The 17,854-nt window shown below is 38.4% G+C and overlaps 2 protein-coding genes across 4 annotated transcripts; both read left to right on the top strand.

The window, feature by feature from the left end:
• The first annotated feature begins 26 nt into the window (after positions 1–26).
• LOC108975576 lies at positions 27–1,426 on the top strand. The gene is made up of 3 exons (XM_018944143.1): positions 27–440; positions 504–592; positions 652–1,426. The coding sequence occupies exons 1-3, from the start codon at positions 169–171 to the stop codon at positions 1,323–1,325; spliced, it is 1,035 nt and encodes a 344-aa protein (XP_018799688.1). The 5' UTR covers positions 27–168; the 3' UTR covers positions 1,326–1,426.
• Positions 1,427–6,428: 5,002 nt separating this feature from the next.
• LOC108975594 (zinc finger protein 436-like) lies at positions 6,429–17,854 on the top strand. Of its 3 annotated transcripts, XM_018944179.1 has the most exons (6): positions 6,429–6,644; positions 10,350–10,508; positions 14,785–15,358; positions 17,121–17,233; positions 17,316–17,684; positions 17,763–17,854. In XM_018944179.1, exons 1-6 carry the CDS (start codon positions 6,633–6,635, stop codon positions 17,766–17,768), a joined length of 1,233 nt encoding a protein of 410 aa, XP_018799724.1. In that variant the 5' UTR covers positions 6,429–6,632; the 3' UTR covers positions 17,769–17,854. The 3 variants fall into 3 exon arrangements, with proteins under 3 accessions (XP_018799724.1, XP_018799725.1, XP_018799726.1); XM_018944180.1 differs by lacking the exons at positions 6,429–6,644; positions 10,350–10,508 and adding an exon at positions 11,541–11,888; XM_018944181.1 differs by lacking the exons at positions 6,429–6,644; positions 10,350–10,508 and adding an exon at positions 12,182–12,239.

The following is a 17,854-nucleotide window of genomic DNA, read 5'->3' as shown; positions in this document are numbered from 1 at the left end:
GCAACCCCCCTTGTATATATGTATGTATATATTTCGTAAACTTCACTATCCGGTCTTTGACGATCGATTTTCAAATTTATTTTATTTCCTAGAAAATTTTTATTTTATCCGCGTTGTGCACACATATTGTGATAACTGGTATTCTTAAGACCCATACTAATATTTATCATGTTCGAAGATACGTTGCTCATCATAAAGGCGGATTACATGCACAAGCGCAAGCCCGTCTTGTTGCATTTATTGCAGCACGAATTTATGATCAAAGGTCAACGGAAGATACTCTTTTCGCCAGAGAATGCCGCAGAATTTTACAAGTCACTGGCGGACGATAAAGACTTCATGTTGCAAGTTATTTTGCTTTCGAAGGGCAACAGCGAGGCTTTCATATTGACCAAAGAATGCGCCGTAGACGATTTGATCTGCACGATGATATGTTACTTGTAAGACTTACATATATATATATATGGTTTCGAAAAGTTTCTTCAATTCTCTAACCTTTGTAGCACTACATCTGTGGAAATGGAACGCAATGTACACGTCTCGAAAAGTGCCGAGTGTGCGGCATTCGAAATAAGCTTCATATTTCCAAATTGTAAAATTGTCGAATTTAACATAAATTCATGTTCGTAACATTTACATTCCACACCACAGATATTCCCGAGCCGATACCGATTTTCAAGCGACATAAGTTCAGCACAGATCCTCTGTTGGCACCATTTATTAGTCAGCTTTATGAAATCGTACAGAAACCGAATGAAGAGTCGAAGAGTTGGAAAGTACAGTTGGCCGAGTGGTTGACCTTACAAAATTCCGAACTGCCAATTATAAGCAATGTATGTTCAGCTAAGCGTAATCTTTTCCACGAAGACAAAGGTCAACAGGTAAATTTTTTGGCATCACCAGCATCAAAACCATGTGTCTTTCATACTGATGGTGCTGGTGGTGAACCGGCTTCAACGGATGTTTCTGCGCCCTCCTCATGTTCATCTTCCGGTGGTTCGGCAATAATGAGCAGTTCATCGTGTATGACTTGTCGGCCATTCGAGCGCACTGGCGCCGAGGATAGCTCGGAAGATGCATGTAAGAAAGCGGAAAAGATTTTTGCACCAAAAGTAGCACTGCTTCGAAATAGAGTGATTGAAGAGGATGAGGAATGTGAAGATGAAATGTGCTTGCAAGTGTGTGAGGATCAGATAAAGCAGTGGAAGGCAGAGATCATTGCCGATCAGGAGGAGTTGAGGAAGGTTCTACCGTATGGCGGTAGGGATATGGAGGTTATTAACGAAATGGAAATTGAAGAGGAACAATTGCCCATAGGCGAATGAGTGGTTGGAGAGAATATAACTTTCAAGTTTTTGCATTCGCCATAATATTTTTATGTTTATGGAAAATTTAATTATGCAAAATTAAAAATTATGTCGTTTTAGGTGAATGGCTTAGTTAGTAAAAAAAATTTTAATATTCTTCAAAAGTGAAGGTTCTAACAAGCCAACGAAACAATATATTTATTGAAGGAAATATTTGTAAGCACATTATCTGGCGTCGTGGGTCTGTGACCTCCAAGATCGTGCGATTTTGTACTGTTGGACCATTTTTTGTGGGGCTATGTAAAGTCGCATGTCTACGCAGATAAGCCCGAGACGATGTACGTCTTGGAAGAGAACATCGTTATTGCTTGCATACGGCCCCAATTGCTACAAAAAATGGTCGAAAATTGAGCCTCTCTGCGGGAATTTATTCCAGCCAAAGCTTTCTAAGAACTATTTTTGGATTGCTAGGTCGACTTACTCAATTCTATCTTTATTTCGTCTTCATTTTCGAGTTAGAGTCTACTTTGAAGCGATGTTAGAACAATTGCAACTTTTGCAAAAGAGAGAGATAACTTTCTTCAACTCCATTATTTTGTAAGATTTCGATTTGGAAGTGTAATCTTTCAGACACCATTTATGTAACTCGTATCTTTCCGAGCGTCCATTAACACATTGGTCGTCATATAAATATGTCACGTGACCTTCGTTAGAGAAGAGGGACGCGATTAAATTATGTGTGAAACTCGGTAAATCTGCGACAGAGTCGTTTCATATGATCAATCAGGCTTATCTAGATGTTGATTTAGCAAGAAATGTGTTTTTCGGTGGCACCTTTGGAGAGTCGGGAAGAGATCGCTGATGAATGAGCAAGTCCAAAGTGAAAACGATGCTCATTGTCTTTTTTGACATCAAAGGCATCGTCCACTATGAATTTGTTCCTCCTGGACAAATCGTCAATGCCAAGAGACTCAAACGAAGGGTCAATCGGGTTTGACAAGATATCGTTGAAAAGCTACCTAACCAAGGCCGGCATCCCAAGTAGCCGCCCTACAGCCCAAATTTGGCCCCCGGACTTTTTTCCTTGCCTAAAAAGGCCGATGAAAGGCAAGCATTTTGAGACGATAGGGAGATCCAAGCAGCATGCACCTCGGCTCTGAAGGCTTTTCCAGAGAATGCCTTCCGTTCTGCCTTCACGCCTTAAGTGCTTGGAAATCGCACTGGCAGCGCGTTGGGTTGGCTGCGATTAATGCAGAAGGAGCTTATTTTGAAAGTTTCTAAAGAATTAATTCAATAAATATGTTTATATGGTATGATTTCCAGAAAAGTTATCTTTTTCGCGAAATATAAAAAACAAGAAAACATTGAGAAATGGAGAAAACCATAGCATTTTCCACAGTTTAATGGCTGATTTAACAGCTCATGAGTGAAAAGCATTATCTTATTAGGCCAATAAGTCAATATTGACGTCAACAACACACGCTTTATAGTGTGGGTTTGTTTTTACTGCTATTTGCATGGGACTACCCACCAACTCTCCTTTATACTTGTATGTACTATTTCATAGCTGGTTGGGTGTGAGTTCGAGAATAAAACTCCACTTAATGGCCAACCTGTTGGCTCTTTTGACAGTTTCAGCCGCCACAAGTTAGCAAACTGTAAGAACATTTGCGCTTTAGCTTAGATACCTTTGTATATTTTTTCCAAGCCAACGAATTTGGTATTAAACTCTTAAGTAATTATTTAGTTAATAACACAATTTAGCAGCAGAAACTTTTATCATAACAAAGTGTCAGTCGGTTAACCCTTTCCTTTCGACCAGTTTCCTTTACTAGCAGCAAACTGTTAACTGCGCATACGCGGAAATGCCAATACAGTTTCGGCAGGGTGAGTTTTGCCATAACCTTTCTCTCGTATTGCTAAAACTGTAACTTTTTGGACACGTTATTTTGACATTAGTGCATTTGCGACAGCAGTTGGAGGTGGCGGTCAGCTGTCAGCAGGAAGGCAGTAGGCCGAAAATTTCATTGGTCAAAAGCGTTTAGCTGCCGCATATTAACTCTATTGAGTGCAAAGTGCATTAATGCACAACAACAACAATACGGGAATCTATAGAAATTATTTTCAGTGTACATTTGCAGGAGTTGAGTGCTGAAAAAAGGGCAAATCAATCGAAGAAGCTCATTGTGTGCAGCGATTTTCAAGTGGTTTGAGAAGTGAAATTGCAACCGAGCAAAAATAAAAGAAATAATTATACAAAAGAATTACAGAAAAGCCACTGTGCAAGTAGTGATGAGAAAAATACATAATCTGTGATCACAAGCGAATGAATATGACTTCTGTGCAATGGCCAGCTTATTGGTATACACTGGTGCCGCCACAGCAGCAGCACCAGCAGCAGCAGCAGCAACTGCAGTAATGTGATCATCAGATGGGAAATTCCTGTGCATTATATGGCATACTGCAGTGGCGTTGGAATAAGTAAACAAACACTTAATGAAAAAGGTAAATGGGCAGTTTTTTGGCACGCAGGTTCCAAACTCTTTCTTCTTCAAATTTCTTTTGAGCGTTAAGTGGCACATTTAAAAATATGTAACTGTCAAGTGACTGTACATATGCGCCGCGACTCTGCATCTTCAAGCTGCCGCTGTATAGGCATTTCCGCGAAGTGCAGCGGATTTTGTGTCATTGGAAAAGTGCAATATCGATTTTTCGCCAAGGTTAGTGGGTGGTCAAAAGTGCAGTTATTGCGCGCCCAATGCTCCACCTTCATTTGCTGCACTCATATATGTACTATGTATGCAACTATGTTGCTAAGAGCAATTCTAAGCTCGAAGCGCCAATTTCACGCTGCGTTAAAAAAAAAAACACTATTTTGTATACATTTTCTTCAATTCTTCAAACTGGCAATGTTTTTGCCAACCAAACAAATTTATAGCTCATTGCACTCGGTGCTGAATATCGTAGTATGTGACGATTGCGTCAGGCGATTATCGCGTTAGTCAGTATGCTGTACATACATACATATGTATGTGCAAGTATGTATGTGTGTGTGAAAATATCTACTGACTTGCAGTAAAATTACAATTGCAGTACACTGAGAGAATTAATTGTTTACCATTAGGTATTTAGTTTGTAAACGTAATGATGAATTGCCGATAGTTTCTAAAATTTTTTGAATTATCTTAAGAAATTATTGTATAAATATCTAATATAGAATAAATCTAAAATAAATAACACAAAAAAATACATATACATATATGTAGCTAGGCTGCGAATATTTTCAAGTTGTCCATGAGAAGTTCTCCCGAGCTTTATGGGAGTGATCCAATTAATATTTAACCATGACTTTGCGTTATTATCGCAACAGAAAAATATCGCAATAATAAAATAAATTACCATAGATGGACTACTGTCAGAGTTTTGGTTAAATCAGACTCGTAGTTATGCCTGGAAGGCGTATTTTAGAAAAAGAATAATATCGGTCAAATATTTGATTCCAGTTTTTGTATGCGAAATTGCGTAGTTAAATTAAAAAGCGTTTGGATGCTGTTTTCTTCGAATGGTTGAATGATATTCAATCAGGTCACAACTCGGTTTACGATGAGACAAAAATCCACGATCTCGTATTGGCAGGCCGCCAATTGAGCGTGCGCGAATTAACTGGGACAGCAGGCCTCACAAAAAAACTCGCGGCATGAAATATTTAGTCTGAGAAAGTTGGAGACTTCACCAGTGAACCTGGATTATTGGCTCAAACAAAAAAACACGTGGTATGAAATATTAAGTCATCACCACTGAACCTGTCTTATCGGGATGATTATTGGCGGACTTTTACCATTGAAGGAGTTTTCATTTTCGTAGAGATAGCAAAGCGAATGAGCTAGCTAGAAAGGCAGCTATCGTCTGTATTACTACTTAATACTAGCCGCCTTAAGTAATTGGTGACAGTCTAAAATGTATTTCGGTTTCATCAGGTATTATTTTTAGCCACTAAAGCTTTGTCAACCAAAATTGGTGAACACTGATATTTTCGATTTCCAAGATTTTATGTGAAAATTGGTGAACTTTTACTTTTTCAAGCGTGGGTCGATCCGAGAATACAAAACTTCGGCAATTGCCTCTATCCTTTTCGAGGTCACGCCAGATGTACATTCCAAGTGTTGACAGGACCCTATGCACTTGGTTCTTCTATTGGATGGAAGGAGATTTTTCCTGGTTTCATACGTATGGCAAAGCTCAACTAGCGCACTCGTTCGTTTTTTATGCGCTTAACTCAACGTAGAGCTCATGCAGTTCGTGGTTTCATCTTCTTTGATATTCATGCCCCAAACGGAGCACATTTGTTAACTCATCTCAGCAGAGGAGTTCGGTAGGGCATCGTTAATGTTATATATGTTTAATTGGATGAGAATGGTGCCATCAATGGTTTCACTACCGTGTCTAAAGAAGTTTAATTTTGTAATTTTTTTTGCCAATTTCGTACGCGCTTCTCTCAGTGTATCTCTTATGTGACCTAGACTTTTGTATTCCATTTAATCTATGCTATTGACGACACTACCGGATACTGGTTCCTTCATTGACTCGTATAATTGACATATTCGAAATTATTTGTGAGCCCATAGTATGTAATGTACTTGTATTAATATTTGTCACACTAAGATCAAAAGCCAACAAATAGGAAATACTGATATCCATTGCAGAATATATGGTATTTCTGCAATCTACCGATCGCCGTCAAGGAATATTGATGAGCAAGGCTTCGGAAAATCCAGAAGTTATTTCGTAAAACCGAAAGAGAAATCGACAAAGCTAACTTTTGAAGATATAGAGGATATTGACAGCGATCAATTCAAGTTTTACATATATTCTTAATGCACCCAAACAACTATTTAAAAATTCCTCCTTTAATATCCGAATCTAAAAGTTATGAAAATAATGTTTAAGGCACTTGGGTGCCTATAGTGCGATAGTTTATTAGAAAAAAAGCAAACAGAATAGCAAAACGACTTAGTTATGTTGAGCGCCAATAATACACAACAATCGCAACAACAACAATCACAGTCAACACAACAACACCACGCGCAGCACCAGCACCAACATCAGCACCAGCATCAGCAACACACTACACAGCAACAGCATCACCAGCAACAACAACAGCAGCAGCAGCAGCAGCAACAACAACAAGTGTATAACGGCGACTTGAACTTCACCACATTCGCTGAACTTTGCCGCTTCTGTTCGATACGAAATGGTCCCGCCAAAATTCATCTCTTCGAAAAGGAGGCGGAGCAGAGGAATTTGGTCTACAAACTGCGCACGCTAATGTCAACAAATGTGAGTAAAGCAAGCACTTTTCATATTTTTTATATGAGCACATGCTTATGTACATATATACTTACATACGATTTGCTGGTTATGTAGCGGCGCTCTCAATGTGTTCCCCTCATTGTGGGTTGTAGCGCGGCCACTAGAAACCGTCAACAAATATGCAGTCGCAAACAAGTTTACTGATATACGCTGATGTGTGTGTGTGTGTGTTGTAAGTAAATGTTTTGGCGGCAACTACATACTTTTGTTTTTATATTTTCATTATTTTTATGAGGTTTGTGTTCGGATTATCCAGCGAAACCTTTATATGGATGCAAGTACACAGAGAATATACCTATGTATGTACACAATTCCTGTACTAAAAAGAGGTATTTCTTGATAACCAGGAAATGGTTATATTAAAATGCGAAAAAACCCATAAAAACTGGTAATAAAATAATTATGTTAAAATTTTGACCAAATCGAACTATAAATATTAGTTGCGCTACCGAAGTTTTTATACCACAGTAACTTTTTAGTAGATAAAATGGACCGCCTGCGCGGACTTATCGCGTAGTATACGTCAAAGTAGACCTTATAAGTCAAAATATATTTACAAACGCGACCGAAAGTTCTTTTTGCTGTTCTTCGAAATCACTACTGTCAATAGTTATACTCTCGCAACAAAGTTGCTAAAGAGAGTATTATAGTTTTGTTCACACAACGGTTGTTTGTAAGTCCTAAAACTAGAAGAGTTAGATATAGGGTTATATATACCAAAGTGATCAGGGTGACGAGTAGAGTTGAAATCCGGATATCAGTCTGTCCGTCCGTCCGTCTGTCCGTCTGTCCATCCGTCCGTGCAAGCTGTAAATTGAGTAAAAATTGAGTTATCATGATGAAACTTGGTACACGTATTTCTTGGCTTCATAAGAAGATTAAGTTCGAAGATGGGCAAAATCGGCCTACTACCACGCCCACAAAATGGCGAAAACCGAAAACCTATAAAGTGTCATAATTAAGCCATAAATAAAGATATTAAAGTGAAATTTGGCACAAAGGGTCGCATTAGGGAGTGACATATTAGGACGTAATCTTTTTGGAAAATTGGGCGTGGCCCCGCCCCCTATTAAGTTTTTTGTACATATCTCGGAAACTACTATAGCTATGTAAACCAAACTCTATACAGTCGGTTCCTTCAGGCATTTGCATATACAGTTCAAAAACAGAAGAAATCGGATAATAACCACGCCCACCTCCCATACAAAGGTTATGTTGAAAATCACTAAAAGTGCGTTAACCGACTAACAAAAATCGTTAGAAACACTAAATTTTACGGAAGAAATGGCAGAAAAAAAAAGAAAAAATGGGCGCGGCGTCGCCCACTTATGGACCAAAAACCATATCTCAGGAACTACTCGACCGATTTCAATGAAATTCGGTGAATAATATTTTCTTAACACCCTCATGACATGTACGAAATATGGGTTAAATCGGTTCACAACCAAGCCTTGTTCCCATATAAAACTATTTTGAATTCCATCTGATGCCGTCTCTGTATAATATATCCATTAGGAACCAATGATGACAGCGGAATAAAACTTTACACAAATACGGTATTTGATGCGAGAGTATAAAATGTTCGGTGACACCTGAACTTAGCCCTTCCTTACTTGTTTTGTTTTCTTCTTGCTCAGCAAGTTATTTGATATGGACAAATAATCTTTTCAAAGATCTTTCTGCTCTCTCATTCCAAGATAGACTTATTCATGACATTCATGGCCTCCACGGGCCATTTTCTATACTTTTTTATCCGTCTATTATTTTTTAAATATCTGCTTTAATGTTCGCCTCAAGTAATAAGTCTTAAAATTCGATAATAACGCATGATTAATTGGTTGGATTGATGTATGTATGTGTGTGCACAATGCAGAGTTTAGGGGAATCTTCGGGTCGAAAACCGCTGCTAAACCGAAGCAGCGCTCAACGAAACACCGTTAACCGGGGTCTCACTATATGAGATAAGATGATAAGTAATCAAAATTTATTTTTTTGAAATTTTTTAATTTTTTGTCAAAGATACCTTTGGTTAACAATTAATTACAATTCTCCACTAGAAAATCCTAAAAAATATACAATGGAAGGCTCATTTGGAATGGAGAAATTCCTATCTGGCTAATTGTATTCAATAATTATATATAGTGATATATAGGGTGTTACAATAGGAACTCTAACAGAGGAGACCGATAGGAACAGCAAACGGCGCCATATTTGCCCCCGCTCTTTTAACATTTATCTTCAATAAGGTTTGACATTTCATCATGAAAAATATACGATCCAACAACAAGTCGAAATTATTAAAATTTACTACGGAAATTCGGAGTCATAAGCCTCAACTTTAAAGGCGCTAATCCAAATTATGGTCCTCATAATCGTCCTGTCAGATAAACAATTAAGCGCCTAGTGAAAAAATATTCTCGTGCCAGTGAGACAAAGAGGTGCCCGTAGTGTCGAGAATAATACTGCCAATAGGGCGCCAATTGAGGAAGACCACAATCAGTATCTCACACGTCGTTCTCATGCGTTGGGCAAAAGGATCGTGGCCTACATCTTTATAAAACCAAATTGACGCAAAAACTGAAGAAGGATTTTCATCGAAAAATCTTCTTAAGCGATGAGGATCATTTCTGGCTGGATGTCTTCGTCAATAAGCAAAATATGGGATATTGGTCAGACAGCAATTCACACGTACTCCATGAGTCACCATTGCATTCCGAAAAAATTTCGGTTTGGTGCGGTTTATGGGCCGGCGGAGTCATTCACTTTACTGTGAATGGGAATCGCTATCGCTCAATGATAACCTAATATTTTTGGCCTGAATTGGATGATATGGACACACAGCGAATGTCACAATCGATTTATTGAAAACCAAGTTTGGTGAACGTGTTATCTCACGAAATCCCCCGTCAATAGGCTGCCTCGGTCGTGCGATTTGACGCCGTTAGACTATTTCCTGTGGGACTACGTCAAATCTATGGTCTATAACAAGAAGCCAGCGACGATTGATGAACTTCCTACGAATATCAAACGTGAAAGTGAAATAGTATTGGCCGATTTATGCTTGAAAACCGTCGAAAATTGGGTTCAGCGTCTATACTTTTGCAAGCAAGCCCGTGGAGGCCATGCAAAAGAAATCGGGAACCATACATAGTGGCATCGAATGTTTTTGTTTTATTTCAAAAAAGCAAAACAAACTTTTGTAGCGCTCTTAAAATATACTAAAATACAAATATTCATAATTCGACAAAAATAATGGTCCTTAGGCTAAGAAAAGCCCGCGACTACGGCTCAATATTATGTAAGGAATTTTTAAAGTTTGAAAAGCCAACTTTTTGAATATGGGATGGTTACTTTTGAAAAGCGAAAATTAGCTGGTGAAATTTTAGTTTGAATGGAAAAAACGAGAACTCCTATGTTAAAAGAAATGGAACCTAAAAAAAGATATCGACCCCTTAGATTTAAGCTACAGCGCCTGGCTTGAGGGAGGATTTTTGTTTTGTCAATCACTAACATTTGAGAGAGTAAGAGTGAAAGAAAAAAATTAAAATTTTTTTTGGAGCACCCTAATATACACCCTATCTCAAAGTCGTATTTGTTCGATTATTTACATTTTGTATATTTTTTTTGTGAAATTCGCAAACTTGATTTTTGTTGTGTATCTGTGCATTTTAGATATCCAAGGACGACTACCTTCCAAAGAATATCTGTGAGCAGTGCGTGCACAAAGTGGAGCAGCTATTTGATTGGCGACAATCGACATTGCAGATTGAGAACATACTGCAGAATTATGCGGACTCGATGAGAGCGGTGACGGCGACAATTAATTTTCAGGTGATTTATATATAAAAATAGAATTATAAACGCAAAACATAATTCGTAGATTTTTTTAAATTTATTATATTTATGTATATAGTTAAGTCAAATTATGATTTGTGCGGCACTGGAAGAGTTAAAGCATCGCTCAAAATCAAATTGTAAGAGATTGTAAGATTACCTAAAAGTCTAGGAAGCTCTATTCAAAACTGTTAAATTTCTTTAGATTATTGGATGTTTTACAAAGTTTTGAAAGATTGAAGCTCAATCGTAGCGCTTGACAACTTACGGTTAGTGTTCTTTGTATAATTTTTCTCCACCGTCAATTTGAGTGTAGCCCCGCATTGAGTCGCGCAAAAGTTAAGAACCACTGGCATGCAAAATTTGCTTGCTTGCTTTCTTCATTTACTCCATGCTTTAGGCAAACTTTAATTGGAAACCGTCGTAAAGTACATTTCGCGTTGTTCCATTTTCATGCATTGCAAGTGACTCTTGGAATGCCAACTGGCAGAACACAAAAAACACACACCAATTGCCACCCACCACCCAAGCGACCGGCCGGCGTCTGCCGACAAATACAATGTGAGCAGAAATACTTTCGAAAAAGTTGAGAAAGGCAACGAAACTGAGTAGATACTCACAGAAATTGCTCTGCCAACGACTAACTTTGACATTGTGTACGCTTTAATATGCATACAGGCAACACGATTTTTTTTGGGGTAGGGAGACGACGCGTCACAAGGATACGAGTACCGGCGAATGGCAGCCGGTGGTGCTGATGAGTTGCGCAAGAAAAACTTATTGTTCTCTCGCCAATTCCGCTTGAATGCTTGGTAGACACTGGCTATTTCTTCCTGCCATTCTTTGCCATGACGTCGCGGCGCTGAGGACGACAAAAAGCAAACATAACATATAACTGCTTATTATCCGTATAACTCAGACCTCAATAAAATAATTATCATTTCAAATCCATGCGCGAGTCTAAGTTTTACTAATTCGAGTTCGAATATTTATTATACACAAATATATAGTAGTACTCCACACAAAAATATATATATAACCGATTTAAATGTGTGCAACAACAATTGTGTGTGGCATAATTTGCTTATGGTGCTCGACTGTCAAATGAGGCAGTGATTCGTCGGGCGGTACGGATCGTGCAGTGGGTGGAGGGTTAGCCGTCGTCGTGCGGGTGTTAAAGTCAAGCGGCAATAACTTCGGCGGCGGGCGGCAGGCACTTCGATACATTTCGATACGATTCCCATTAGCGACCGACGCAAGCTCTACGTCTGAATCCGAAATCACTCAAATGTTAATTCAAATGTACGAAAAAGTAAAACGGAGGGCTACTACACCATGAGTGGCAAATCAGTTTCGCAATACATACACAAACAAAAGGTGATGATGAAAATTTTTTCATAAGCACTTACTTACCCACAAAGTGTATACTGTTTTAATAACTCACTGCCGCAAAAAACTAATATATTTTAGGCAACACCAAAAAAACAAAAAAAAAATAAAATTGCAACTGTTTCATCGATTTGGGTGCCAAAACCAAAACAAAAAAAAAAAAAAAATTCCGCTGTTATCGTGTTACTTTAGCGAAAATCAAAAGTTTCCTCATTGTGCAAGTTTATATGGTGGCTAAGGACAATAAATGCGAATATCGATTGATTCGCTTTTGGTGACTGAATGAAAATTTTTGCGACAAACCTTATTATGTTGGCTCTACGCAAGCGAGTTTAAGCGGTACATACATATTTGTTGGTGGAAAATTTAAAATTAAAAAAAAAAAAAAAAAAAAAAGTAGTGCAAAAATATTTTACTTTTCTTTTGCGTGGCGAAAATTGCTCACAAATTTGGTGAAACAGTTACAGTTACATACGTGTGTGTGTGCGTTTTGGGTAGAGCGCTGAAATCAGGAAACACGACGGCTGGCTGTAGTAACGCCAAAGCGCCGCCACGGAAGTGCTTGCCGGTTGGCGCCTCAATAGTATACCGACAAATGGCGGCGCTATGACGAACGGAAAGATCGCCACGCAAAACGTTATGAAAAAATCAAACCTAATTGGCGCATAGTTTGAAAAATCATGTAAACATTTACGAGTATGAAGCGTATAATTAAGTGCAGCAAGTTATAAAAAGTCATAAAATAATGAAAAAGTGCACAAAGTTTTGATTACGTAACGGCAAAAAAAAATCCTAAAAATATTATAAAAATATTATTTCAAACAAGCGAGCTACATTTATGTGGATCTTATAATAATGCTTTTAAATTAATTAAAACAAAAATATATTTTTTAAAATTAAATTTCAATTAAATTTAATTATTTTTGTTAATTTCTTTTTTAATTTCTTTTTGTATGCTAAATAGCTTTATATATTATTTTTATATACATATCACAACGAAATTCTCATATACCTAAAACCCATGCACTAACTTCATCATCCTTTGTCCTTAGCTGGACCGCATAAGGTTATTCCATTGTTCGGAGAGCAATGTTCGCTTTTGCTTTTGCACAAAACTCTCCTAAAGCACTTTCACCTCATACCTACATACTTTCATGCATATGTACATATTAAAGGGTGTTTTTTCAGACATGTTGTTTTTTAAGAAGATGTAATTTAAGGTTATGACCTAGAATTTAGCTTTATTATATAGAAAATTGCTTCCCATTATATATAAAATACAATTTTGGGCAAGTGACTTCCGCGGTTGTCTCGCATAAATTTCAGCCTAGAGGCTTAATTTTCGACTACTTTTTCAGCAATTCGAGGTGGTTTGTCAGTAAAACCAATTTTCCCTTCCAAGCCGTCAATGGCCTCGGGCTTATCTGTGTAGACAAGCTACTTCACATAACCTCCAAAAAATAATCAGCGCTATTATATCGTAAAGTCTTCTGGACATGCTGCAGACCCTCGCCGCGAGATAAATTGATTATCCACATCAACACTTGTTGACTAAAAAGCCATTAATTACTGCTCTATAATGTTCCTCATCGACTCTAACATGAAGGGCGATTTCTTTTTTGAAGAAATTTTAGCCAATGTTTTTTGCTAAAAATTTCTTCAAAAAATATGGTTCGCTATCCACCTGGTTTTGGATCACTTCATCGAATATGCGACGTGCTTGACGGGTGTTCGACTTCGATTCTTGAAAGAGTCGGATTTTGTAAGCCCGCAAACTGAGGTCCGTCCGCAATATCGTCCTTAAAGTGGATGGGAACAGCTCCAATTGTTTCGAGCGGTGGACGACGGACTCATTTGGATCTTCATCGATACTCTGCTTCACAGCATCAATAGCGTTTTCGGTGGCGTCTCTAAGGAAGCGCATTATCTACTAGAGTAAACGTGGTGCGATACCGAACTATGCGATTATGTCGACCGCATATTGCACACGAAGCGAATGTATGTGGTAATAAATATGTTCGTTATGAAATGGCAAGCCGAACCAAGTCAAATCATGTAAGAGCAGTCAAGAAGACCAACTGCGAAAGTGGTGTTGCCACACGCCTAAAAAACACCCTTTATTTGTATATAAGCATATGTGTTAGGCGGCAATGAACAGCTCAACCGGCTTGTACTTACACGCCCATACATACAAATATACTTGTATATATACATATGTATATATAATGTAATAACAAGCATACAGTTCACTCACCAATACATAAAGCTGGATTGTGTTCAAATACAAACAAATTAAATTTATTTTTGTATACATTTCCACGAATTTCAATGAGCAGATATTTGATGAAATGAAAAAGTTGCAATGCTCCAGGAAAAGCTCATTTCATTACACAAAATACACAAGCGCTTAGAGCAAGGTATGTAATGTTTTGCGACCCCAACCCTTGTGCATGACAGAAACAATTGAACGTCACCAAATGCGCCCCAAAATATGTTTCACTTCCCCAAACATTCCAAGGGTAAAATGACTATGCCCTCTACCCGTAAATGGCATAACAACGAAACGGAAAGTGAGTGTAGTAAGTGCAAGTGGATGGTAAGGACATAAAGAGAGAGAGAGAGAGCGAAAGAAAGAGAGTGAGCGTGTTAGCGAAAATGAGCGTGAACTTGTGAAAAGTGCGTTTGAAACGAAGTGAGATTGGCACAGAACAGCGGAAACGTGAACGAAAGCGTAAAAACAGATTGCGCGGCAAAAAGTGCTTTTAGGCGCTAAAGCCGGTTTTATTACTAACAATGCTGTGTTTACACTTAGATAACACAAATGTTAGGAATATATAATTTTTAAAAATACTTTCTTATTTATTCCATTCGGTTTCGCAATTAGGACGGTACCGTTAATATGGATAAAATGACGGTAGCGCAAAAGAATGCATACCTTGAGGCGCATATGGCAGTGCAACAACAAATGGCGCAGGCGGCAATACAATTTAAACAACAGCAGCAGCAACAGCAACAAACGTCCACGAATTCCGCACAACAGCAACAACAGAATTCGCCCACCACCAATAATAATAATAACAATAACAACAATTCGTCGCAGCAGCAACTGCAGCAGCAACAGCAACAACAACAGCAGCAACAACAGCAACAGCAGCAAGCTCATTACGCCAGCACGATTAAGGTACCCCAAATAAGTTCCTCCAGTTCGGGTGGCGCTGAGAGCACTTTCACCGTACCCGACGATGTGGGTATGGGTTTCGAAGGCGGCGTACGCGTGCTACAAAGTTTAGGCAGTTGGTCACCGGACAATGTTACCTACAATATACCTAAGCCAAATCTAATACCATTCACCGAACCATATGTCGAGGGTGGTTCCATGCATCCGGCCAGTCGACTGAAGGCACTGCAACAAGTGCAGCAAGCCTCGTCGGGCGTACGCAAAACGAATCCATCTAAAAGTGAGTATGGTCGAATGCGTGATTTTAGTGGTTTTGTGTTATTTTCTTAATGTTTTGTTTAATAAGGGTTTAAAAAAAATATTTTGAATTGAAAAATAACGTTTCACAAACTTACGAAAATTAAAGAATATTCCTTTTTAATTGACTTTTTCAAAGGATGTATGAATTACTTAACATTTAGCTTAACAAGATCTAGGTTCCTTTGAAAATATGTATAACAACTAAATGGAAAATAGTTTCCAACCAATTTTTTTTGTAAGATCAGACGGATTTAGTCTTCAGAAAGCTATAGGTGCTGCTCACCAGCTGACGTTTTTAGATTAACTTATTTTACCTCGCACTTGCCAAAAGCCTATTTGTTTGCTGCTCTATCTTTAATCTACATTATTTATGTCATGATCTGAGATGATATGATGGATGAAGAGCATCTCAATTTCTCAAAAGCTATACGGGGCGCTATTATGTATGCCTCCATATAAATGATCTTCAAAGATTTACGACATAAGTCCATAGAGGAAATAACCCCCTATATTGTTTTCCGAGTATCATGGAGAGAGGCGAAGTAGTTCCACATTGGAAGTTTTAGAGATCGCTGTGGGCCAACTTCTGGTATCTCTGCTAAAGTACTTAAGACTCATGGAAGCTTGTTATTTTATAGGGTCCAAACATGCGCATGTTCTCTTTCTTAGATCACTGTGTCACGGGGTATATTCCTGATGATTTCTTCTCTCTTCAAATACCGACAAAGGTTTTACATGGATGGGTAAAAGCTCGGAGCTCAGAAGCGTTCTTGGAGCGAGAGTTTTCTATAAACGCTCTCCGTCAAGCTTAGTTTTAAGCCACTTAGTGACATGCAGGGTCTTTCTGGCAACAGTGGCTGACAATTGGTGCAGTCATTTTCAGAAAAATTAGTATTCACTCCGACAATACTTGCTCACTGTACGCTCAAAGTTAGTCAATGAGTGTTCATCCTCACTGTTAATAGGATGAAGCTATTTGGTTATCAGAAATAAAATCGTAGTGAACTGCAAAGCTGATGAGCTGGCAAGAGGAGGCACTTTTATTCCATTTACATCGGAGAGTGTACGAGTTAAATCCCCCTATCCTTCTGCATTCTAGCACTGGCCTACTCGTGATCTTAGTAAACGTTGGTCTATGGCCAGCTTCTGTGAGCCTGAGCGATCCTTCCGGCTTAATGTATAACGAAGAAGATTCACTGAACCACTTGCTCTCTGTAAAGTTAGTCTAGCCGCAATGGTAAGAGTTTCTATTAGGCATTATACAACAAGTACGTATACGGTAAGCACTTTATTCTCGATTTTCTATGTTTTGCAAGACTGCAGCTGAAACATCTCGGCAGTCACATTTCTACCGAAGAAGGAGATATTACCGAAAGTAATATTTGTGGTTGGTTCAAAACGCTTCGTCCAATTTTTCCAAGCATAGACCAACTTTCGCAAGACTCAAGATTACGAGCGCCATATCTCGGTACCAGGAGAAGTACCTGAAACTGATATTGCTCGCTTCAATAAATTTGAGGATTTAAGTTCCAAAACGAACCGACGTTCTACGCTGTTTGAATCAGAACTGTGTTCGCAATTGCGACAGGAGCGGCCTTTTAAACTAACCTGACCTGAACCTTTTTATTCTGTTAGATTTACTCGTAATAATATTGTAGGTCAAAAATTTCAAATTCCAAAAATACACAAAATTCGAATTTTCTTATTCTGAATTAAATTTTTACACGTAATTCTCTTCGCAGACCCTAACAACAAAGCATTCGAATGCACGGTGTGTGGCAAAGGACTCGCCAGAAAGGACAAGCTCACAATCCACATGCGCATTCATACGGGCGAGAAACCATATATTTGTGAAGTATATAATAAAACAACTACAACTACAAACAAACTGAGCACTTACTAACCTAAAATAAAAAATAAATCCATTTCTCTTGTAGGTGTGCAATAAAGCATTCGCCAGACGCGACAAACTTGTGATTCATATGAACAAATTCAAGCATGTGACGCCAACGAATATAGCGCCATTGGGTAAACGGCTCAATAATATGGTGAAAAAGAAAGAACCCGAACCGGAGGACAATAAACAAAATCTGGAATTGCAATTGCAACAACAGGCCGTACAAGTGGCCACACAAAATATTATAGTGCAAACAACTGGCGGACAACATAGTACACAGACCACAGCCATACCGGGCATCATTATACCGCATCATCATCAACAACAATTGTCGTGGACTTGTGAATTATGTGGACGCATGTTCTCGAGTCGGGACGAATGGACATTGCACGCTAAGAGTCATCTAGAGGTGGGTTGGTTGACGGCATTAATTAACAGTTATTTGTTGCTTTAATTTCACACACATATATGTGATTTTTTGTTATAGTATTGACAACAGGAACAGGAAATAATAGAGGAAACAAAACCAATAATAACAACAACAACAGCCAACGCAGCAAAGCAGAGTAGCTTTCAAAC

Source organism: Bactrocera latifrons, unplaced genomic scaffold (assembly GCF_001853355.1).
Source record: "Bactrocera latifrons isolate USDA-ARS-PBARC rearing strain unplaced genomic scaffold, ASM185335v1 scaffold_67, whole genome shotgun sequence".
In the NCBI taxonomy this organism is placed as follows: Eukaryota; Metazoa; Arthropoda; class Insecta; order Diptera; family Tephritidae; genus Bactrocera; species Bactrocera latifrons.
This window is presented reverse-complemented; position numbering and strand designations above follow the sequence as displayed.

What these genes read in the sequence shown, in the direction of transcription:
- LOC108975576 (XM_018944143.1), top strand. Translation starts at nt 169, where the DNA reads ATGTTCGAAGATACGTTGCTCATCATAAAGGCGGATTACATGCACAAG. An exon ending in TGCACGATGATATGTTACTT is followed by an intron (nt 441 to 503) that starts GTAAGACTTACA and finishes TAACCTTTGTAG; the next exon opens with CACTACATCTGTGGAAATGG. An exon ending in AAGCTTCATATTTCCAAATT is followed by an intron (nt 593 to 651) that starts GTAAAATTGTCG and finishes TCCACACCACAG; the next exon opens with ATATTCCCGAGCCGATACCG.
- LOC108975594 (XM_018944179.1), top strand. An exon ending in CGGCGACAATTAATTTTCAG is followed by an intron (nt 10,509 to 14,784) that starts GTGATTTATATA and finishes TTTCGCAATTAG; the next exon opens with GACGGTACCGTTAATATGGA. An exon ending in AGAAACCATATATTTGTGAA is followed by an intron (nt 17,234 to 17,315) that starts GTATATAATAAA and finishes TTTCTCTTGTAG; the next exon opens with GTGTGCAATAAAGCATTCGC.